General features: G+C 47.0%; 1 protein-coding gene across 2 annotated transcripts in view; it reads left to right on the top strand.

Annotated features, from left to right (window-relative positions):
* The window catches only part of KCTD15 (potassium channel tetramerization domain containing 15), an 84,653-nt gene that overhangs the window by 48,975 nt on the left and 13,040 nt on the right, over positions 1 to 22,638 (top strand). For both annotated transcript variants that reach the window (XM_060254293.1, XM_060254292.1), the window contains exons 3-4: positions 3,305 to 3,449; positions 14,964 to 15,269. In XM_060254293.1, coding sequence (XP_060110276.1) covers positions 3,305 to 3,449; positions 14,964 to 15,269 — 451 coding nt within the window. The remainder of the gene's footprint in view (positions 1 to 3,304; positions 3,450 to 14,963; positions 15,270 to 22,638) is intronic.

The raw sequence follows: 22,638 nt of genomic DNA, 5'->3' as shown, positions 1-22,638 counted from the left end.
TTGGATCTATGTCAGTATGTTCAGAAATGTCATGTAGGATACCCTCTCTGCCACTTCTGACTGCAGAGAGGAAAGAGCCTGTTAGAATTTATTTATTAATCCACAAAATGTATCCGCCGCCTCTCCAGAGAACCACTCAAGGCAGTTCATAAACAGTACAATACAATCAGAAAAAAAAATAGGAATTACCTATGTTAAAACAAGCCATAAACAAACAAGCCGGGGGCATAAAAAACAGAACTAAACATTCAGCTGCCTAAAAGGGTATCTGTAGAACGTGAATGCTTCTCCATGTGAAAAAACCCCCACTTGTACAAAGCCAGAACATCAATGAGGTTGTTGCTGAGCCTTTTTTGTGTGTTAGTTTCTGAGTGTGGTGAAGGTCTGGGTTTTAAAAAAAAAATTGATGAGGAAATGTTTAAACTTGTAGTCCTCTGCATGCATTCTGAAATGGGGATTGTGGCACTCTGGATGTGGTAAGCTTGTATTTCTCAGTGGGATGCTTGGAGAGGCTGAAATTTGCCTCAAGCAGATGAAAAGAAGGAAGAGGAGGCTTTGGGAAGATGCAGAGTAGGGCCAAACTGCATTCTTCTCTTATACAGATGGTCTGCTGCTCTCAAAGCACAACTGAGCAGCATCCTGCCATTAGACTGTGCTTCAGACTGAATCCCTATCACTTGAACAGCATGGCAAAATATTGGCTAAAGCAATAGATCTGCTCCATATCTCTTATGTACATATGGGCTTCTTTTGTAGCAGGAACTCCTTTGCATATTAGGCCACACATCCCTGATGTAGCCAATCCTCCTGGAGCTTACAATAGGCCCTGTACTAAGAGCCCTGTAAACTCTTGGAAGATTGGCTACATCAAGGGTGTGTGGCCTAATATGCAAATGAGTTTCTGCTACAAAAAAAGCCCTGGAAGTGCCACTAAGTTGCGACCAACTTATAGTGACTCCAGTAAGGTGCTTTCAATGCAAGAGATAAACAGAAGTGGTTTGCCATTGCCTTCCTCTGCAGAGCCTTTCTTGGTGGTCTTCTATCCAAGGCAGGGATGGGGAACATTTTTTCTGCCAAGGGCCATGTGGATATTTATAACATCTTTTGCGGGCCATAAAAAATTATCAACTTTAAAAACTGCTCTGCCGAGGGAGAATGATTCAGCAACATTAATGCAAATAATTGTTTCTCTATTGGAAGTCATGTGGGGAGAGCCTAATCTGGCACACACAGACACACCCCTGGCCCGCTGCCTTAGGCAAATGCATAGGTCCAGGGCTTTTTTGTAGAAAAAGACCAGCAGGAGCTCAGTAGCATATTAGACCACATCCCCTAATATTAGCATATTAGGTCACACACTCATTAGCATATTAGGCCACACCATCTGGGATAATCAAGTGCAAACTGAACTGCGACAGTAGCTTTTCCAGGCCCTGCAGCAATTCTGGCTGGCCAGCCAGGCCCCAGGGAGGCTGCCGCACAGTACATCTGGGCCCTGTGATCCCTGCCTGGCCCTGGGGAGGCTGCTGCACAGCACAGTTGGGACCCACAATCCTCGCTGGCCAGCCAGGCCCCAGAGAGGCTGCCACATGGCTCGGTTCAGCCCTGCAATCCCCGAGGGCCACACCAATTGACCCGTATACTGCGCTCAGGACAGAGGTTCCCCACCCCTGATCTAAAGACTGACTTTACAACTTCAGAGATTGATGATATTGAGCCTCTACCATTCCACCTTCTGTACCCCAGAAGGTCATCTAGGTATGGCCTAATATGCAAAGGAGTTCCTGCCACAAAAAAAGCCCTGGGAGAAAGTGTATGTTTGTTCAGAGATGCAGCATGTCAGCCATGCATTACGTGTGTGTGTGTTAACTGTAAGAAATGTGTTGTTGTGCAAAGTGCAGAGCCTGGTATATCTGGAGTTTCACTGTGTCAGGAGCAGGAGATTCTGCCCAAGTCCTGCAAGAGCAAATATTTCCAAGCAAATTGCTTTTTTTTAATTTAAAAAAAATTCCTAATTTGTGGTTGGGTGGGGCAGGATGAAGCAGAAAACATTGGGGCTTTGTAATGCGCACCGGACACTTTCCTCATTCATTCTATCCCAGACAATTTAATGTGTGTTGCCTGCTTAGAACATTGGTTGGCAGATTGCAAACGAGGGAGGGAGTGACCAGCCACAAAGTGTAAATCCCGGCGAGGGCGCGGAATCTTCCCCTGGCATTCGGCAGGAAATTATGTGAGCTCCAGCGATATTAAATATCTCTGTAATTAATCCAAAAGAGAGTAGATGGCACACTAATGAAATCTGAAGATGATTACTAAATTAGAACAAACTGGAAACACCAGATTGAGGAGCGATACTGGAAAGAAAATTATGCATGAAGTGGGAGAACAATGCGACATCAAAAAGATCCTTCTCAATCTGGGCCAGGCAGGAAGGAGGCACCCAGCCTGTCCCCAAACTACCTGAATATAGAATCGCACCCCAAACTGCAGCAGTTCTGGTGGGACCTCGTTGCTTCCTGAGAGATGAAAACCAAATTAGGAGGGAAAGACGAAGAGGCTGGAGGGGTTCCTTTTGCAGGAAAAGGCAGAGAAGTCTTAAGAGATGTTTGAAATTTGAGTCACATTTGGTAACGGAACAACTGTCAGGAGAGGAACTGATCGTTTCAAGGCAGACGTGTGCAAAAGGGAATCCTCACGGACCTACTAGTTAATGGCATGTATGGTTCTATTTCCCCCTATCGATGATAAAATTGTCCCTAGGAGAAGGTCAAAGATGTAGTTTTCTGTCAAAACGTATTCCTCACCCAATTGTGTATTTCAGTCATGTCCTAATATGACCATAAAAAGTTTGAAAAGTTCTCTGGGAAAAGGCAGGTACTTTTTTCTAGGACACACCCACAATCCTGAGCCCGCTAGGGGAGGGTGGGATATAAATTTGATAAAACAAATAAATAAATGTAATGTGGCAGTTTATTGGTCCCACACTGACCACAGTCAGCCATGCTCATCGGTGATAGCTTAATTTCTCCAGCCGTCCAGATTGCTTCTCCCAGGCTGCTTTTTGAGTTGGGTACCCACTTTTCTCTTGGAGTACTTTAATATTTGTAGAATACCATCTGATGGGGGCTGGGGACTATACTGAGCACTGCATGCGGGAGAAAATTCTGCAGAATCCTCCCTTAGAACTTTGCAAAATTCTCCAACACTTCTACCTTACAAAGTTCTGTTTGATTCAATAACAATTGCAAGATCTACAGTGTGCCTTCTGCCTACTCTTTTCTTTTTTCCCCCTCCCTTCTAGAATAAGCCGTCTATTTAATGGCACAGAACCTATTGTCTTGGACAGTTTAAAACAACACTATTTCATTGATCGGGACGGTGAAATTTTCAGATACATATTAAGCTTCTTAAGGACATCAAAATTGCTGCTCCCAGAAGATTTTAAGGTAAGGCAGGTCAGGAACCTGTAATCGTCTTATCCATTCGTTTATCTCAAAGTGTATTCTTTTATATGCAATGACCTAAAAACCCCACTAAGACCCAGAAAATGACAAAAGATCTCTGTGCAAATGGCCTTCAGGAACTGTAGCACGCCAAGACTGTGCTGAAGCCCAGTTTTCAAACTCATCAAACCTTAATCCTGGCTGGTTTTGCATACATATCTGAGATTCCCAGGAGGTTTCAGGAGATCTCAGAAGCCATGTGCGCTGGTTGTGGAGAGAAACGCTAAAACGCTTCTCAAAGGAAATACATTGGGTTGGATCCAGCCATCTTTTTCACTCAATCTTACCTAATTCCCTTCTTTTCTACAGTCGTCCCACATGGCTTTTGCCCCTGCAGGCCTCATGTTCCCCGGGATAGTGTTTTTGGGTGGTCAGATGGAAGGTGGACAATGGGAGGTTCTTTTTCTTTTCACCTGCAGGAAAGTTGGTTGGATCCAGTTAGCATTGCTGAGAGAAATTCTCTTCGTTCCTCTTTGTTTAGTTTCTCCCTGAAATCCAACAATCCATATCACTTCATCTTTTAAGGAGTTTTGGAATCTGTTTCAGATTAGTTAAGTTTTACTCAAAAGAGAATAGTGGGGAGAGGGGGGTTTACAGAAAGGGAGGCTGTGCAAAATGCCAACATGTCACTCTGCAGATGCTCAGGGGCAGACAGTGATTTCCCAAAACTTCTTACCCTCCTACTAGAGCATCTTGTGGTGTTTGACATTTTTTAAAAACCAACCCTGCAAGGGCTAAATTGACAAATTGGTGCATAGAAATGTAATGAAGCAGCAAAGAAAAATGAAAGAGAACATTTTCTTTTGAAAGAGAATAAGAGGAATGAACGGCTTATTTTAAAGTTAATTTTGCAAAAAGAAATAACACTCCTCATAACAATGCTAGATCTAATCCATTTCGTGGCTAAGGGACACCATCTTTTGCGATGTTCATGCCCCATTCAAATGAGTGGAGGTCATTGAAGCAAAAGCATCCTTGTTTATTTCAGCTGAATTTGTACTGGAGCAGTGACGTGGCCCTTTCCACCTAGCATTTTGGATAAATACGACTTCATGCACTCTTGTAAAGCTAGCGGCATGATTAATTTCATATCAGACGATACTTGAGGGCTGGAGGATAAATGATTTGGCATTTCTAAATACAAAACAAGAGGAGAAGGTTTTTTTTTTTTAAAAAAAGTCTATAGTGCTGAAAGTTGCATTATGTGTTGGCATTTTGGAGCTAGGTGAATCGTTTCCCGTTCTCTCCTGCAATTTGCAGAGAGATAAAGAGCTTCAAAGACACTGCTTTTGAAGTGTTTCAGGCAGGTAGGGGTGAGCCTTGATTCCGTGTATTGGCCTGCTCAAGTCAATGGTCAGCCTAGTGGCTTTGTTGAAACAGGACTGTTCCATTGGAACCAAACTATATCCAGAGTCTTTCTCCTTTAATTGTATCAGGGGAGTCCTTCCCCAAGAGCGCTTATAGGATGAGTTGCACAGCAGTGACAAAGATGAAGGGGGGAAGGCAGGGCTTGATGAGGAGCAGAGTGAAATGGCTACTGAGAGAGTGATGTCGTGAGACGTGGTGAGATTTAAAGGTGAGGCCAGGCACACCGGCTCATATGCTTATCTCGGCTATGGATCTTTATGAGCGGAGGTGCGCAACACGCATAAGCTAATGTCTGACATGAGAGTTGTACTCGCAGGCCATGCATACAGAGGGTCACGTCACACAGGATACATCCCCCATGCCCCTTATTTTGGAAAGGAGAGAATTCTGTGAAGTGGCCATAATATATAAGGCCCTGTATTGGGACCCTTGTGCCAGACCTTTCTATACATAGTGGTATGAATAGAGGATCACAGTCCAGGTAAGTAGATGAACTAGGCTGTAGACGGAACAGAAGTAATGGGAGTGCAGGAAATCCATTCGAAGCTGCCACAGGTGTTGGCTATCTGTCTGTGGTGATCTGGTGACCCCTTCCCGAACCTTGGTCAGGTCCCAAAATATGCTAGTGGTTGTGTTTTAGGACCACAGTCCTGCACATAGTGGCATCTGCTTGTTACCAGATTTCCCCCAGCAGCACCAAGGCAAACAGTGCTCAAGGTGAGGTTTCCTGTTCATGCACCACATCGTTTTGGGAATCTGCACATCAGAAGCAGCAGGAGGAATCCAAGACGGCAGAAGATGACATTTAGGCAGCTGTGCTAACCATGAAACGGGGAAAATACCCCACAAGCCCACAGTGAATTGACTATTCCTCATACACCTGGCTTCAGCGGGACCCTTTCAGAAGAAATACTTTGAGAATTTCTTTTTTGGACTGCATTTTTGTTTTCAGCGAGCCCCAGAGACAGCCGTGCATGTGTTGCTAGCTAGCGAGTCTTTATTATCGCATCTGACTGGTGTGTTTACGGTGAATATTAACTACCGTTCCAGTTGCTAATAAGAGGAAACTTGAAAGTGTTCTGCCTTTGACAGGCCCCCCTCTTGAGAGCTCCTTCTCCTAATAGTTAATACAGTTTTCATGTGCTTGTGAATTCTAAATACAGCTGTAATTACTGGCTGAGAGTCTTTCCTGTTGCTTAGTGCTCTATTTTGGGGAGTCAGATGGGTGCAAGTGTGTCCTACATAGCAAAGGCAAATTGTATGGGTGAACTTAGGGATCGACATGCATCCCTAACACATGTGCAGAGCCTTTTGTACTGACAAGACCTAGACTGCAGACATTCTTTTGTGAGTGCAGAGAATGCCCCCTGTCCCTTTGCAAGGTCTCTGTTACAAAACAGTGGGGTGGACAGATTGCACAGTCCTGCTTGCACACAATGGAATCACCTAGGTCTGTGCACTCAGAAGGTGTCATAGGAGGCTTTATGTTGTGATTATGTGGGAATAGGGCCTTGGAAACCCTGGTTCCAAACCCACAACAGCAAAGTTTATTACACGGTCAACAGACCTTGCAGTAATACAGTTGGTTCAAATCTCCACTCAAATGAGAAGCTCCCTGTGGGACTTATGGCCAGCCAATCTGTCAAAGGCTAACAACACCCATAAGAACATAAGAGAAGCCATGTTGGATCAGGCCAGTGGCCCATCCAGTCCAACACTCTGTATCACACAGTGGCCAAAAATTTATATATATACATTTATATATTTATATAGCCACACACACATACTGTGGCTAATAGCCACTGATGGGCCTCTGCTCCATATTTTTATCTAACCCCCTCTTGAAGCTGGCTATGCTTGTAGTCGCCACCACCTCCTGTGGCAGTGAATTCCACATGTTAATCACCCTTTGGGTGAAGAAATACCTCCTTTTATCCATTCTAACCCGACTGCTCAGCAATTTCAGGATTGTTACGAGGATAAAAAGGGTGAAGGGAGAGCCATGTATAGCCATAGCTCTGGCAAAGGTTGTCCTAGAAAAGGGCAGCTGCTATAAGAGTGCTCTCAGCCCCACCCACCTCATAGGGTGTCTGTTGTGGGGGAGGAAGATAAAGGAGATTGTGAGCCGCTCTGAGACTCTTGAGTGGAGGGTGGAATATAAATCCAATGTCGTCTTCTTCTACACTGCCCTAAGTTCTTTGGAGGAAGAGCGAGACGACAACAACAACAAAACATGCTAGCAAGAGAGGAAATGCATTACCTCTAAAGAAGAATTAACATGGGGTACAGTCTGCTGAGCTCTCCTTCAGAAGGTCCTCTGAAAGTAACACGAGGTTCCTAAGAACACTACCCTGCTGGATCATGTTCATTTCACTGAGGCTTGCTTCTGGTGCTTAAACCTCAAGGCCGGGCACCATCTATGCCTCCCACATTGCCAGCCACCTCTCCAAGCAATAATCAGGAGAGAAAGAAAAAGTGGTACATATGCCATGATATCGTTTATGGAGGCAACCCCAAAGGTGACTGCTAGTAGCTCTAGGAATCACCAGAAACTGTGTAAAATCATAGTGTTTCTGGTGGTTCCTAGAGCCACCCACCATCATTTCCAGAATTTTTTCCCCCAAAAAAGTGATGTCATGGAGCATGCAGTGTACCCAGCTCTCACTGGTTGCTAGAACATGGCCTGACAACCCTACCACCATCTGAGGCAGCCAGTTTGCATCATAACTGGGCCCTCACTGAATTGGAATCTGCACCCCAATCAATGCTCCCTCTTAAGCTGCGGAGTCTTGTGAGCAAAAATTCTACTTTTTGAGCTACTGGCAGTAAAGTTGTGAGCTACTGCATACCTTAGTTTGCTCTGGGGCTATCCTTTCTGAGCTAAAACAAAGAGTGTGTGAGCCAGAGGTTTAAAAACTGTGAGCTAGTTCAAACTAACTCAGCTTAGAGGGAGCACTGATCCCCAACCCCACCAGCACCATGTAGCACCAGGAACCCAATTCTCACATCCCCACGCTCTGCAGTGGTGGTAGCAGGAATCTAGAAATTACTTAAGGCCAATAGGAGACCAGTAGTGGGAAGGAAGGAAGTAGCCAAGCACCAATCAAATCTATTCATTGATAGCATAGATAGCTCCCTTCTACTGAATCAGGCCATTGGCCCATCACAGTAGGATCTCAGGCTGAGGTGTTTCACATCACCTCCTACCTGGTCCTTTCAACTGAAGATGCCGGGGATTGAATCCGGGACCTTCTGCATGCCGGGCAGAGGCTCTACCACTGAGCTACAGTCCCTTCAACACACTTCTTAATTGCACCTGGATCCAGCTGTGGCTGATGACCCCCTCCCCCCAGTTTCCAGTTACCATTGCAGAGCCCATCAGAGGGGATGCAGGTAGCAGCCAACTAACAATCCCCTTCCCTAGCAAAGCTTTTTTATTGGATTTTAATTGTCATCTGTTGTGTCTTTGGATAACTACGGGCTGTTTGGGGAGGTGTCTTTCAGATGAAAAGCCAGCTGGATAGATCTAGATTTGGGGAGGAGTCACAGCTCAGCAGCAGAGCACCTGTTTTGCATGCAGAAGATCCCAGATTTAATCTCCAGCATCTGCAGTTAAATGTGTTGGGTAGAAGATGTTGGGAAAGACATCTGCCCGAGAGCCTGAAGAACCACTGCAAGTCAGGATACGCAGTGCTGTAATCTTGACAGACCAATGGTCTGACTTGGTATAAGGAAGCTTCCTATAGGGCCCAGTGGTGAAGCATCTGCTTTGCATGCAGAAGGCCCCAGGCTCAGTTCCATCTATCACTTGATCCTTTTAAACTGGAAGTAGGTGACATATAAGGAAGTTTCGCATGATCCAAGAGTGAAAGGACTTGGATAGCCCAGGCTAGTCAGATCTCAGAAGCTAAGCATATGGACATATATGAACTTATGAAGCTGCCTTATACTGAATCAGACCCTCGGTCCCTCAAAGTCAGTATTGTTTACTCAGACTGGCAGTGGCTCTCCAGGGTCTCAAGCTGAGTTTTTTCACACCTATTTGCCTGGACCATTTTTAGTTGGAGATGCTGAGGATTGAACCTGGGACCTTCTGCTTACCAAGCAGATGCTCTACCACTGAGCCACCATCCCTCCCTAAAGTATGGTCAGCCCGGGCTAGTATTTGGATGAGACATTACTAAGGAATACCAGGGACAGGACACAGAGGCGGGCAATGGCAAACCACCTCTGAACATCTCTTGCCTTGAAAACCCTACAAAGTTGGTGTCAAGTCAGCTGTGACTTGACAATGACAACAAAAAAGAGTGGAAGCTTGTGTTTACGGTTGATTCTTGGAGAGACCATAGCTCACTGCTGGAGCAGGTGCTTTTGCATGCAGAAGGTCCCAGATTCAGTCTCCTACATCGCCAGTTAAAAGGATGAGACGGTAGGCAATGGGAAAGACATTGGTCTGAGACCCTGCTGCTAGTCAAATATTTGATAGGCAAAATTTGATACATCAATGGTCAGTCTCAATATAAGACAGCTTCATGTGCAGATAAATCTTCCAGGCCACACCCTTCTGTCCTGAATTGTGTCATCCAGAATAACCACCATCCCTCCCTTCTGCAAACCTTTTAGCCTTTGTTCAGAATTCTCAGAATTAATACATCTGCTGGATTCACGGAGTGTTACACCAAACTGACCGAGCTTCTTTGTGAAGCCGTAGGAATTCTGTTCTCCACATAAATGCTAGCATCTGCCATGGTTCACTAGTCAGCTTGTGAGAAAGGCTTGTCCAGATGCACAAGAGTCTTGAATACATTCCCACATAGAGGGGAGCATCCAGGGCAGGCCCTGCCACTAGGCAATTGCCTAGGGCGCTGGCCTTCTGAGGGCACCAAATTGGGCACCCTCCATGTGACTCGGTGACGTTATCAGTGCAGGGCAGGCACCAGAAGTTAGCCTCGCCTAAGGTGCCAGACAGTTTAGGGCCACCCCTGGAAGCCTCCAGTAACTGTAGTAGCTGTTGGCTGAGAAACACACCATAGCTGAGTGAGAAGCCCCTTTCTAGCTCTCTTGGTGACTGGTGCCACTCACTTACTTCCCTGAAGTGCCTGATTTCTTTGGATGGTAGAGCAAAAAGAAAGTCACACTGAAGGGAAGTTCTGTCAACTCCTTCCCTCTGCCCCCTTTTTTTTCTGGTCCCTGAAGGAGTTAGGCAGTGCCTGGGAGAGTGAGCATCTGATTCAAGGATGCTGAGGCAAATCTGGGCAGAAACCTTCAGGCAGGCAAGCTGCTTGTCTTCAATACAGAGGAAGAATCTGGAAGCCCATGACAGTGACACCTTTTAAAAGCTAGTTCATGCAGAGGTTTGTGATTGACTGCGAACCCTGCTCAGGCATTTGGGGCTTGAACCAAGAACCCTGGGGTTCAGTTACTGTTCCTCATGCATATTTTTATGAGAGCCCAGAATCCTCCTGGCTGGATGACACATAATGCTCACAGATGTGCTGCTCGCCCCTCACTTTGAGCCAGATGCTGATCTGGGAGACTGTGTTCTCTGCATTCACTGTCCTCCCAGTTATGGCGCTTGGCTTTCTCTTGCTGTGTCTTTAAATGACCGTTGCCAGCACTTGCTGGGCTGGATTCTCAGCCGCTTTCCTTCCTGACTCATCAGTGCAAAGTGGGTGTCAAGCACACCCATATCAGATGAGCGGTATCAGATTGGCAGAGGCGGATGCAGCAGAGCTGGGGAAACGAATTCCAGAGTCTCTGCCTTTGATGCTTTGGTTGGGTGTCGTGTTGTTGACAGTGACACAACAGCTCCTGGCCAAAAAGGAAGAGTGGGGGGAGGGTTGGTGATAGTCAAATTGCAGGTTCTTTTTCTGAAGTCCAAGGTTTAATTCCGGTAACAGGACTAGGAAAGACCCTACAGAGCCACTACCGATGTGAATTAGTAGTAGACCCATGTTCTGACTCGGTAGCAGTCAGCTTTGAATCTCCATTGTCGCTTGCATTGTTAGGCTCAATACACTGTGCTGCAGATAGGGCTGCCAACCCGCAGATGGCACCTGGATATCTCCTGCTATTACAATTTGATCTCCAGATGACCAAGATTAGTTCCCCTGGAGAAAATGGCTGCTTTGGAGGGTGGACTCTGTGGCATTATACTGCACCGAAGTCCCTTCCCTCCCTGCAGAGGCTTCAACCCCAAAATCTCCAGGTATTTCCCAAACCAGAGCAGGTAACCCTAGGTGCAGATCATCAGTAACCCCTCTTCATCCACCCCTTCCTCACTCCGCAGTGTATGAAACAAGGAGTTTTAGATTGGGTAGTCTTGACCCAGGAAACTGGGCCTTTCTTTCTTTCTTTCTTTCTTTCTTTCTTTCTTTCTTTCTTTCTTTCTTTCTTTCTTTCTTTCTTTCTTTCTTTCTTTCTTTCTTTCTTTCTTTCTTTCTTTCTTTCTTTCTTTCTGGTATTTTCATATTTTTGTGTTTGTGAATACGTGCACACACCTGGAAGTCATCTAAACCTCTGATCGCTACTGGAGGCCTGGAGGATATTCAGAGAGGTTGACTGAATAAAACCTGCCCCGGCTCACGACCAGTGTTCCCTCTAAGCTGAGTTAGTGTGAGCTAGCTCACAGTTTTTTAGCCTCCGGCTCATGCGTTTTTGTCTTGGCTCAGGAAAAATGCTCTCAGAGCATACTCATTTATGCAGTAGCTCACAGCTTTAATGCCAGTAGCTCACAAAGTAGAATTTTTGCTCACAAAGACTCCGCAGCGACCCCTGGTATTCCTCGGACGTCTCCCATCCAAGTGCTTTCCAGAGAGTTGGCCCTGCGTAGCTTCTGAGATCTGATGAGATCGGGCTTGCCTGGGCTCTCCAGGTCAGACTGGACCTGGGCTTCTTCTGAAAATGCCGCACTCCAGAGAGAGTGGGTGCAGTTGCTGCACCATTCGGTCTGTTCCTCCACTAATCCCTTTAACCACCTTTGAACAGGGTGGGTGAATTTACAGTGTCTTGGGCGGCAGCGAGAGCGATGTGACAGCAAGTGGATGGGAGAGAAACGCCTAGTGCATTATTATCCTCCAGCAACTGGATGGTTTTTATCCCAAAGGAGTATAGGAAAAGATTAAAATCAGGATCTCCTCCCTTCCCATCAGGCAGCCTCATAAAAGAGGGAGCAGCTTAACAGCACTCTGGTCCTTTGGGATCTCATTCAATAATATGAAATGCAGAAACCATCATAAGCCACCATAAATAACTTGGTAGGATATTTCCTAATCCTGCAAATGTAAGGAGAGCCTCTGTGAGGCCTGCCTGTCTAGCCATCCTCTGGTATAGAAGAAGGCTTCTTCCAAGTCCCAGGGAGATCCTCAGAGCTGCAGTTTACTTCCAAACTGGTGCTAATGGCAATGAGACTTCTTTTATTCCGCAGAGGTGGTTGAATCCTTTGCAGCTTTCGTTTCAGGACTGGCTGTGAAATGCTTTAGAAAGGTTGCTTCACTCTTGGCTTAAACGCTGTCCCGTGGTGGGGAATTCCACAGGCTGCCTGTGACTTGGGTTCCCATGGACGGCTGAGAGGTCCTTGTGAAGGAGAACTGTGTCTTGGGGATTTAGCTGTGAACCAAGACGTTGCCAGTTCATGTTTCATCCCTGGCCTGGAGATACACAGTGGCCTGAAGCAAGTCACTTCCTCCAGCCTCTGTCTCCATCTACAGCGCAGCGGTAATAATATTGGGCCTAATTTATAGGGTTGCTGGGGGGATAACTGAGATTATCTGTCTTGTCTTGTCTCCTGCCTGTGGCAGTGAAGCCTCTGATGCTGATAGGCCGACCTGCAGGCATTCCAGGAGCAGTGCTCAGTTTATGGAGGGGGGTGGGGACTGAACCATTTGCAGGTAAGCTCCTACATGGGAAAGGAAAATTTTGGGATGAACTCCTCACAATGGAGCAGGATTAGACCTGGGAAAAATCCTTAAGACACAGGGAAGCAAAAAATATATATATATACAGATCCTAGCTAGAAAAGATGCTGGGAGGTTCATAAATAGATTTCCAGAGCATTTTAATTGGTATATAGTAGTTCCCAGGGAAGGAGGAGAAATTGAGTCAGGGCTCCGAGGCTTACCCCTTTCCTTTGTGCTGGGTTCCCCCAGAGTTGCTGTATGTCCCAGGGGAGGGGGGTGTGTGCAAACACTATAAGAGCAACCTGGATATTTCCGCCCAACAGCTTTGAATGGGGCGTTTGTAGTTGGTAAAGCAATGCATGGGGAGAGACTCAACAGAAACACTCCCTTTCCCCTTTGGTCTCCATCCAGATTGTTTCTTACCACCACCACCCCCCCCCACACACACACACACTGTTTCACAGTAAAAAGAATTGGGGAGATAAATTCACAGATGTCCCAGTATCCATCTGGTTTTGCCCTGAAGAGCCAAGGAGATCAACAGAAGGGTTCAGAACTAGGAAGAGACTGGGGGGCAGAGTTTTTCCTAGAAGATGGGATCCAGTGCAGTCCTGAGCAAGAGGCCACAACTTCCTAAACCTGTTGATTTCAGTGGACTCAGAAGAGTGTAACTGTTTAGGATCTCAGTGTTGGTGTGTTGTTTGGCACTTGAAAGCAGATTTGTATCTGGGTTGCCATGGTGTGGAAGAAGGAAGGTTTAACTCTATCTAGATCCTTCTGGATAGGGGGAAAAACAGATACCCCCGCTGTGCCAGATTGCCCCTGCTAACAGGACTTAAAATAACCCACAGGATCATTTCTGGTTGGGAAAAAGAGTACAGAAGAATTTAATAAACACATGCCCTTCTCCTGTCTCTTGAGTGTGTGTGTGTGTGTATCACTCATGCAATTGAAGCTGGGGAGTGACTGCCTCAGCGCTAGAACAAAGTTTGAGTACAGTGGCGCCTTTAAGACCAACAGTTTAATTTTGGGTATAAGCTTTTGGGCGCTTTCACACATACTGCATTCACAAATAATGCAGTTTAAATCCACTTCAGAGACCATTTGCAAGTGGATTTTGCCATTTCACATAGTAAAGTCTAGTTGCAAAGTGAATTGAAAGTGCATTATTTAGTGTATGTGAAAGCCTCCCTTCGTGTGCAGCGTCTCATTTCTGGAACATCTGCTTTGCATACGAAAGGTCCCGAATCCAATCTCCAGTGAAAAGGCTCAGGTTATGTAGGTAATGGGAAAGATCTCCACCTGAGATGCTGCCGAGTCACTGCTCATTCAGATTAGACACTGACCTGGATTGATAGGACTCTGTAGAACGCATTGTAAGTGGTAGGTTGTGGCTTAGTTGTAGAGTCTCTGCTTTGCACATAGAGTTGCAGGCTCGATCCCCTGTGTACCTAGTTAAAAAGACCAGATAGTAAATGATGTGGAAGACCTGAGATCCTGGAAATTCACTGCCAATCAGAGTAGACAGAGTAGAAGGGTCCTCAGTGAGGCTGCTAAATGGTATGCAGCATCAGGCTCCTGTCTTTTTAACAGTTGTGCAAAAGAGGGCAGCTCTCATTGCAGCAGGACAAGTGCCACCTGCAGTAATTCCCTCTTTGCAAACATCCTACCCTTTGTAACCTTCATTTCTAGTGCTTGCCAGGACAGGTGAGTCCTGCACTACTTCTTCCATTGCCCAGTTCTGTTTATGATGCACTATTTTGTTTTTCTATCCAGATAGCCCAGGCTAGCCCTGTCTCATTAGATCTTGGAAGCTAAGCAGGGTCAGCCCGGGTTGATATTTGGATGGGAGACCAGGATAGCAGAAGCAGGCAACGGCAAACCATCTCTGAACAGGGTCGCCATAAGTCAGCTGTGACTTGACGGCAAAAGAAAAATGAGAGTAATAAAACAGACACGGAGGGTCATGCAACACACAGGCATCACACCATCCAGGCCTGCTAGAGCAAAATTAACAATGATGACAAGGCTTGGCAAAGTGTGAGGGACTGAAGCACATTGGATTCTTTGGGTGTTTGCCTACCTGTTGCCTCGTGCCGAATGTAGGTCAGCAGGAATAACAGACTTTGACAGAGGCCCATAAGCATTTCTAAACCGTTTTTCCTTTCTCACTTTTTTTTCTCCACGGAAGGACTTTAATCTTTTATATGAAGAAGCCAAGTACTACCAGCTGCAGCCGATGATCAAGGAGCTGGAGCGGTGGAAACAAGAGAAGGAACAAAGGAAGCATTTTCAGCCGTGTGACTGCTTGGTTGTAAGGGTGACACCGGATCTTGGGGAGAGGATCGCACTGAGCGGGGAGAAAGCGCTCATTGAAGAGATCTTCCCGGAGACGGGCGACGTGATGTGCAATTCCGTCAATGCTGGCTGGAACCAGGACCCCACCCACGTCATTAGGTTTCCTTTGAATGGATACTGTCGATTGAATTCCGTGCAGGTAATGGGTGCTTTTTTATTACTGTTCCCAGGCACTTGACGACTTGCCTCTTATTTCACGTTTGGTTGTATGCAAATGAGTCCCTTCTGCCCAATTACCTCTGTCTCGTGCTTAAACTGCAAAGAGACATTTTCTGCCTAGTGAGATGGTGGTATTTGGGGAGGGGGGGCTGTTTTTTTCCTTTTCACCCTAAGCGGGGGGGGGGGGAATACATTCAGATTTTGTGTACGTTAGCGCCATGCTGATCTCATAATGTTGTTAGGCTGACAAATGCTAATTTTTTTCATCAACGCCATACCCCGCAGGTCTTTGTTCCCTTCGAAATTGCCCTTAGGAGGAAAAAGAGCAGGAAAACTACAAAAAAAAAAAAAGCACCCTTCTCTATGCCACTTTATAGAAAATGCAACAATGTGTAAATGCATAATTTATGTCCCACTCATAATTAAATGATAGAGCCTGCGGGATGGACTTTAAAAAAAAAAAATGATCCTGCATTTTTTTTTCTTTTTCCAAGAGGATGTTCTATAAAAATTGCCCAGAGTATTTTAAACAAAAATGTGTTCCACTTTATACTCAAAGGGGTTTTATGGGGGTTGGCAGGGTTGGGGCTTTTTTTTTTCTCCTAAGCTTTAAAATTAAACATATGAAACGAAGGAAGATAACCAGGCAGAGATGAGATGTGGGAAGGAGCAAGAGATGTCTGTTTGCCCTTTGGGGGAAATGCTGCTCCAAACGAGTTTTCCCACAGGAGAGAGAGTGAGAGGCCTGGAGGGTCACCCCACAGAAGGCCTGGGTGCTGAGTCGTCTCGGCTGCCATTTGCTAATTAGCGGGGACCAAAGCAACCTGGATTTTATTTTATTATTATTATTATTATTTTTGTCATGTGGGAAGTGTAGCTGCAAGCGTGACTGCAAGGAATTGCCCACCTTGGGCCATGTGACAGAGACTACTGGAAACTTTCACCTCTCTGAGAAGGAGGCAGTGAAAACCTTTGCTAGAATGGCTGCTGGAGAGTTAGCAGGCCTCAGTTAGAAATGAAAGAGGAGTCAGTAGCAAAAGAAGCAAGTGAAGCTATGGTGGAGGAAGTTCAACTTTGGACACATGCGCTTGAAGGAAGAGTTCTCTGTAATGCAAGAAGCTCACATCCAGCCTATTTGGGAAGATGGTTGGGTCAGTTTGGTGTAGTGGTTAAGTGCGTGGACTCTTATCTGGGAGAACCAGGTTTGATTTCCTGCTCCTCCACTTGCAGCTGCTGGAATGGTCTTGGGTTAGCCACAGGAGTTGTCCTTGAAAGGGCAGCTGCTGTGAGAGCTCTCTCAGCCCCACCTACTTCACAGGGTGTCTGTTGTGGGGGAGGAAGGTAAAGGAGATTGTAAGCTCTGATTCAGAGAGAAGGGAAAGGAAAGGTCCCCTGTGCAAGCACCAGTCATTTCCGACTCTGAGGTGATGTTGCTTTCACGTTTTCACAGCAGACTTTTTATGGGGTGGTTTGCCATTGTCTTCCCCAGTCATCTACACTTTCCCCCCAGCAAGCTGGGTACTCGTTTTACTGACCTTGGAAGGATGGAAGGCTGAGTCAACTTCAAGCCAGCTACCTGAAAACCCAGCTTCCACCGTGGATCGAACTCAGATCGTGAGCAGAGCTTAGGACTGCAGTACTGCAGTTTTAGGGCAGGGTATAAATCTATGGTCTTCTTCTTCAGCTGACTGAAGTCTTTCCCTTTATATGAGGGGTCCCCAATATGGTGTTTGTGGGCACCAAGGTACCTGCTGACGTCTTTCCTGGTGCTCACTGAGTATTCTGAAAAAGTAGGCAGGGCCAGGTGGGGCTTTTGCCCAGCTGGCTTCTCATTGGCCATTGCAGATCTTACTTGGCTGTGCTGATTCAAAAAGCAATTGCTTTGGGCAGCAGCTGCCACATAGCACAAGGATCTAAAAGGTGCGTGCAAGAAAATATTTTCATGCAATACGTTGATTTTAAAAGGCATCCTGTTAAACAGCTTCTGCCTGAAATGTTGAAAAGTTACCGTTGGAGTTATGCATGGCCTTATTCCCTGACATTTGGCACTTGGCTGTGCCTCTTTTGGCAGCCATTTTGTAGCTGGGCCCACCACCACCCTGTGTCAGAATTCCAAAGGTGCTCACGGGCTCAAAGAAGTCAAGGACCCCTGCTTTACATCAGGAGTCCTTTTCAGATGTGACAGTTATACATTACCAAGAGCCTCCTAACTGTGCATAATTGGGAGCAGAGGATACGGGCCTCCTGACACATGTTGTATGAAGAGGGCCAATGTGTAGCTTAACCACCCATGTAAAGCTCTGGTACATGCAGACTGAGTGCTTCTTCCTCTCTTGAATCCACTGCCAACCCGTTTTATAGGGTGACCCTGAGTTCTAATAAGCCAACTTCCTAATCATACCTCATGACTGAAATCTGCCTGCCTCCCACTCTGCTGTCACTGAGGGAACCCCAAATCTTCCACTTGAGACTGGATGGTGAATCAGGTTTCTTCTGGTCACCACCTCCTGTCGCGAAATCCTTGAAAATGCTGGCAATTCTAGGTGGGCTGAAAGTCTGCTCTCACATCTGTGGAAATTTAAAGAACAATCTCTAGGGCAGGGGTGTCAAACATACAACCCGAGGGCCACATTAGGCCTATCATGCCTGTGAGCAACTCACTGTCATCTACTTCCTTCTCCCTCTCTTGCTTCCTTCTGCGTCACAACTTGCTTTGCCAGGCTTGCTCAATCGCACAGGAGCTACAGAGCAAAGCTCCTCCCTTGAGGAGGAAGTGCTGGAAGAAGAGCTAGCTTTGCCAGGTTCTCTCAATTGCACAGCAGAGCTACTGAGCCAAGTCTCTCTTGGCTGATGTTTAACAAGCTAGTGAGGTGGATTAGGCTGTGTGTGTGTTTGTCTGTGTCTTTTATAAAATTTATATCTCCCCTATCTGGCATTACATTTTATGACACACATGGCCTGGCCCAATGAGGTGAAGATCCAGCCCTTATATCAAATGAGTTCAGGGCCGCAGCCAGGATTTGGAAGGTCGGGGGGCATTTACATTTGGGGGGGGCACTGATGCCCCCCAGCGCCCCACACGACCTTCCCTCTAGTTGCTCTTTCTCTCTGCTCCAGTCACCAGAATTACCATCTACTTGCGAGTAGCCCCGTGAATAGGCAGCAGGTGTGGGGCTACTCACAAGTAGGCAGCAGGCACGGGGCTACTTGTGGGAAGGGGGGAGGCAAGCAGCAGAGGCCAGGAGAAGTGGCCGCAATAGGGGCTGGGAGGGAGGGAAAGCAGGCGGGGAGAAGCGGAGGTGATCAGGGCTGGGAGGGAGGGGAAGAGGTCAGGAGAAGTCGGCGATTGGGGCTGGAAGGAAGAGGAAGAAGGGGGGAGAAGCGGCTGCGATCAGAGCTGGGAGGGAGGGAAAGAGGCCAAAAGAAACCGGCGATGGGGGCAGAAGCAGCCCCCCCACCTCCCCCCTGCTAGTTAAAGGGCCGGATGATCAGTTGTTTCATGGGTCCTTTAACTAGCAGGGGGGTTGGGGCTGCTTCTGCCTCCAGCCCAGCACACTATTTTAATTGCAGGGAAGTGAGGGTGGTGGTGAGGGGCAGGCAAGGAAGAGCTTCCCTCTTCTCCCTACTGCTTTCCCCACCACCACCCTCCCTCCCTTCCCCACCATTAAAATAGTGTGCAGGGCTGGAGACTAGTTAAAGGGCCCGCAAAACAGCTGATCTTCGGGCCCTTTAACTGCGCTGGGAGGTGGGGGACTGCTTCTGCCCCGGCAGCACAGGCTATTTTAATGATGGGGAACAGAGGGCAGTGGCAGGAGCAGCAGGGAAGGAAGAGAAGACCCTTCTCTTCCCTCCCTGTCACTCTGGTCACCACCCTCCTTTCCTTCCCTGCCACTAAAACAGCGGGCAGAGCCTGCAGCAAAAGCAGCCCCCAGTTCCCCCCAGGAGTTAAAGGGCCTGCAAAAAAGGCTGATCCACAGGCCCTTTAACTCCAGCGGGAGGCTGAGACTGCTTCTGCCCCTGGCCTGCCAAATCGCTCACGGGGCCAATGGCAGCCCTGAGAACCATGGAAGAGCCCCGGAGACTACAGTCAGGGGGCCTCGCCCAGAAGTCAGGGGCTGTGCCCCCACAGGCCTCCACATAGCTACGGGCCTGAATGAGTTCGACACCCCTGCTTAAGGGGATAAAACTTGAACGCATTACAGCCAAAACTAAGAACTTTGCAGTCATATACCAAAGTCTCCACTGAAGTGAACTAAATCTCTAAAATTCACTCCCAGAGTTCCCTGGGCAGGTGTGTTCAGTCAGGTTGTTGCCTTAGGGAATATTTCATGTTTCTGAATTACGAGTTGTTTTTGTTAGGGGTCTGTGTGGAAAATACCCTAAAAGAACAAGGAATGTCAGCCCAGGTGTTGAGGGAAGTTATCTGAAGTGGATTCTTATATCTGCCATCCAAGGGTTGTGGTTGGACCCCACAGATCTACCCTAATAGTGAATGCTCTTTAGTGGCAGATGCCCTTCCTTGTTTCAAGAGCCTCACATGTTGGGGAAAGCTTCTTTCACCAAACTGGAGCACCTCAGCTAGCAGAATCTGTCTACGGGATCTGCTCCGTTGTGTGGAAGAGAGGATGAAGAGTTGAACTTGGGAGGCCAGAGACCTGGGTTCAGGTCCCTGCTTTCTCAGTCGCAGTTCTCCTTAGCTGTGTAATCCTCAACAGGGTTACACCTTTCTAAGCCTGAGGACTTTTATGGGCTTAGACGGGCGCAGCTCTAGTTAGGATGGCACAGTTAGTGACCCTGTGAGACAGTAGATTGTAAGGTAATCTACCCCACGGGCTTCTTGACAGCCTAACATGGGATGATCCCGGATGTTTCCCAGAGCTTCTTGGAAGGTGAAGTGCAGAAGCAGCTGAAAAGAAAAGCCGTAATATTTTCATGCCTTTTCACATGCCTGTTCCCAGGACCTAATACAAAGAAAAAGCTGTGAATTCTTGCAGTGCTTGAATCCTCTCATTAAGACCATGTTTGTTAATTTCCCTGGAAAATGCAAATGAAATTCATCCCAGGTAAAGATTGCATTGCTGTCTGGAGGACTTGCCCTGTCATGTAACTAACCAGCGCTTTTGTGCCGTGTCTGAGGGAAATTACAGTGTGCTCCAAAGAGCCCCATGGCACAGAGTGTTAAAGCTGCAGAACTGTAGTGCTAAGCTCTGCTCATGACCTGAGTTCAATCCCCAGCAGAAGCTGGGTTTTCAGGTAGCTGGCTTGAGGTTGACTCAGCCTTCCATCCTTCCGAAGTCGGTAAAATGAGTACCCAGCTTGCTGGGGGGAAAGCGTAGATGACTGGGGAAGGCAATGGCAAATCACCCCGTTTAAAAGTCTGCCGTGAAAATGTTGTGAAAGCAACGTCATCCCAGAGTCGGAAAGGACTGGTGCTTGCACAGGGGACCTTTTCTTTCCTTTCCCAAAGTTGTACAATTGAATATTGGTCAGGGAACTCACATGTTCTTTGCCTCGCCTTTCCCATGCCCAGGTGCCATTTGTGCCGTTTTATACAGAAGCAGATGTGGGGACCAAATTTGAGTGCACTTTTTGCTCCCCTGTCTACAGCAGGTTGCGTGCAAAGAAACCTTCGTGGATCTTTGCTGCAGCACAGACTTATTCTCAACGACATTTACCAAGCCTGTATCCCCCCCCCCCCCAAAAAAAACCGGAGTGAACAGCGTGCTAGCGGTTGCCATGAGAGCAGGGCAGAGTAATGGACAGCTCCATTCAGAGACGAGTGTCAAGAGGTCATCGCTTTCTGGAACAGCCTGCTTCTGAGCACCCAAGGCATGATGACACTCTTCTGGATTGGGAGTGCTGGGCAGAAGGCAGCATAGGCTCTGGGAATTGAAGCACAACTCATAGTGGAAGAGCTAGGTAGAGGATTGAACAGTGTTGGAGGTGCACTAAGAGAGAGCCTGGAGAGAGACAAAATCTGGATAACGGGTAAGCAGTCTCGTTTGGGTGACCTGCAGCTGACATTGTAAAGGTAAAAGTAGTCCTCTGTTCAAGCACCAGTTGTTTTTCAAACTGGGGTGACATCGCATCACAATGTTTTCATGACAGATTTTTACGGGGTGGTTTGCCATTGCCTTCCCCAGTCATCTACACTTTACCCCAGCAAGCTGTAGTCAAGAGTAGTCAAATGCAATCACAAGTTAGTCCAGATGTAACAAGCTTGTTTCAGGTGGACCTGTGTCAGGAGAGGAGCAGGAAGTGGGAAGTCTGGGTGCACAGGTAATATAAGCCCTCGAGCTCAAGAATAGGTGGGCTTGCTCAGGCAGGGATCCAGACCTGATCCTGAAGTCTTTGCAGCCAGGTCAAGAGAAGCTAATGAGCTTTTGGGGAAGTGGAGTCTTGCTCAGGTAACTGTGCTGCTCCACCACCAGGAGCACCAAAACAGTTGGCAGTTCAAAGCCTGGCAGATCTTCCACAGGTAGAACTTGAGGAAGATGAAAGCAATGTAAATTGCAGCTGGCTACACTTTGCCAGCCATCTCAGGGGTGGTTCTGTTAAAGTTACCCATCTCATTTACTGATAGGCATGCTGCAAATTTTGCATCAAACACATTCAACAAACAAAGTCTCTTAACGCAACTGGAAGTTGATGATCAGAAGTGATCATTGAGTCTTTTGGGTTTGGCACTTAAAGGCCTGACAGAGTCAGTGCTGCACTGGGTTTTTACAAAACTGCACATGCACGATAAGACTGCCGATCCAAACAGATTGGCAGCCATTAGCGTTGCTAAGGATTACTCAGATGAACCCCAACTGGTAGGATTTCCTTTACAAACTCAGCATTTCTGTTTATGATTTGTGACTGCTGGTTTCAGTGGCTGTCTGCCCAGTGGAGCAGCAAATACAGGGTGAGGGATTTGGGGCTGTGTGGGAATGTGCATGCATGAAAAGGTGATTGCACTTTTAGGAAGGAATACAGTAAAGCAACTCGCTGAACAGCCTCGACAGGTCAACAAACAGTATGTTGAAGAGTTGGCTCTGTTCTCGCAACTGGCAAACAGGACGAGAGCCAGACCTGCAGGTGTTCAACTATTCGAGATTCCTCGACTAATCTGGATACTCGGAGGTGCCAACGGGAGGTCAGCAGCTGCCCTAACCCACTCACCCCACTGAATATCTGCCTGATGTACACAAGTTTCTATTGCAATAGCACATTGAGGATGCTGAACAAAGTTGAAAAACCAGGCAAAAACATTACTTCCCTTCCTTGGCCACCAGTAAGGAGAGGAATTAAGGATGAGAAGGGTGGGGGAGGTGAAACAGTGGCCCTTTCGAAGGACCTCTGCCTGA

This window comes from Heteronotia binoei, chromosome 14 (genome assembly GCF_032191835.1).
Source record: "Heteronotia binoei isolate CCM8104 ecotype False Entrance Well chromosome 14, APGP_CSIRO_Hbin_v1, whole genome shotgun sequence".
Classification (NCBI taxonomy): domain Eukaryota; kingdom Metazoa; phylum Chordata; class Lepidosauria; order Squamata; family Gekkonidae; genus Heteronotia; species Heteronotia binoei.
The sequence above is the reverse complement of the archived record's forward strand: the minus strand, read 5'-3'. Positions and strand labels throughout refer to the sequence as shown.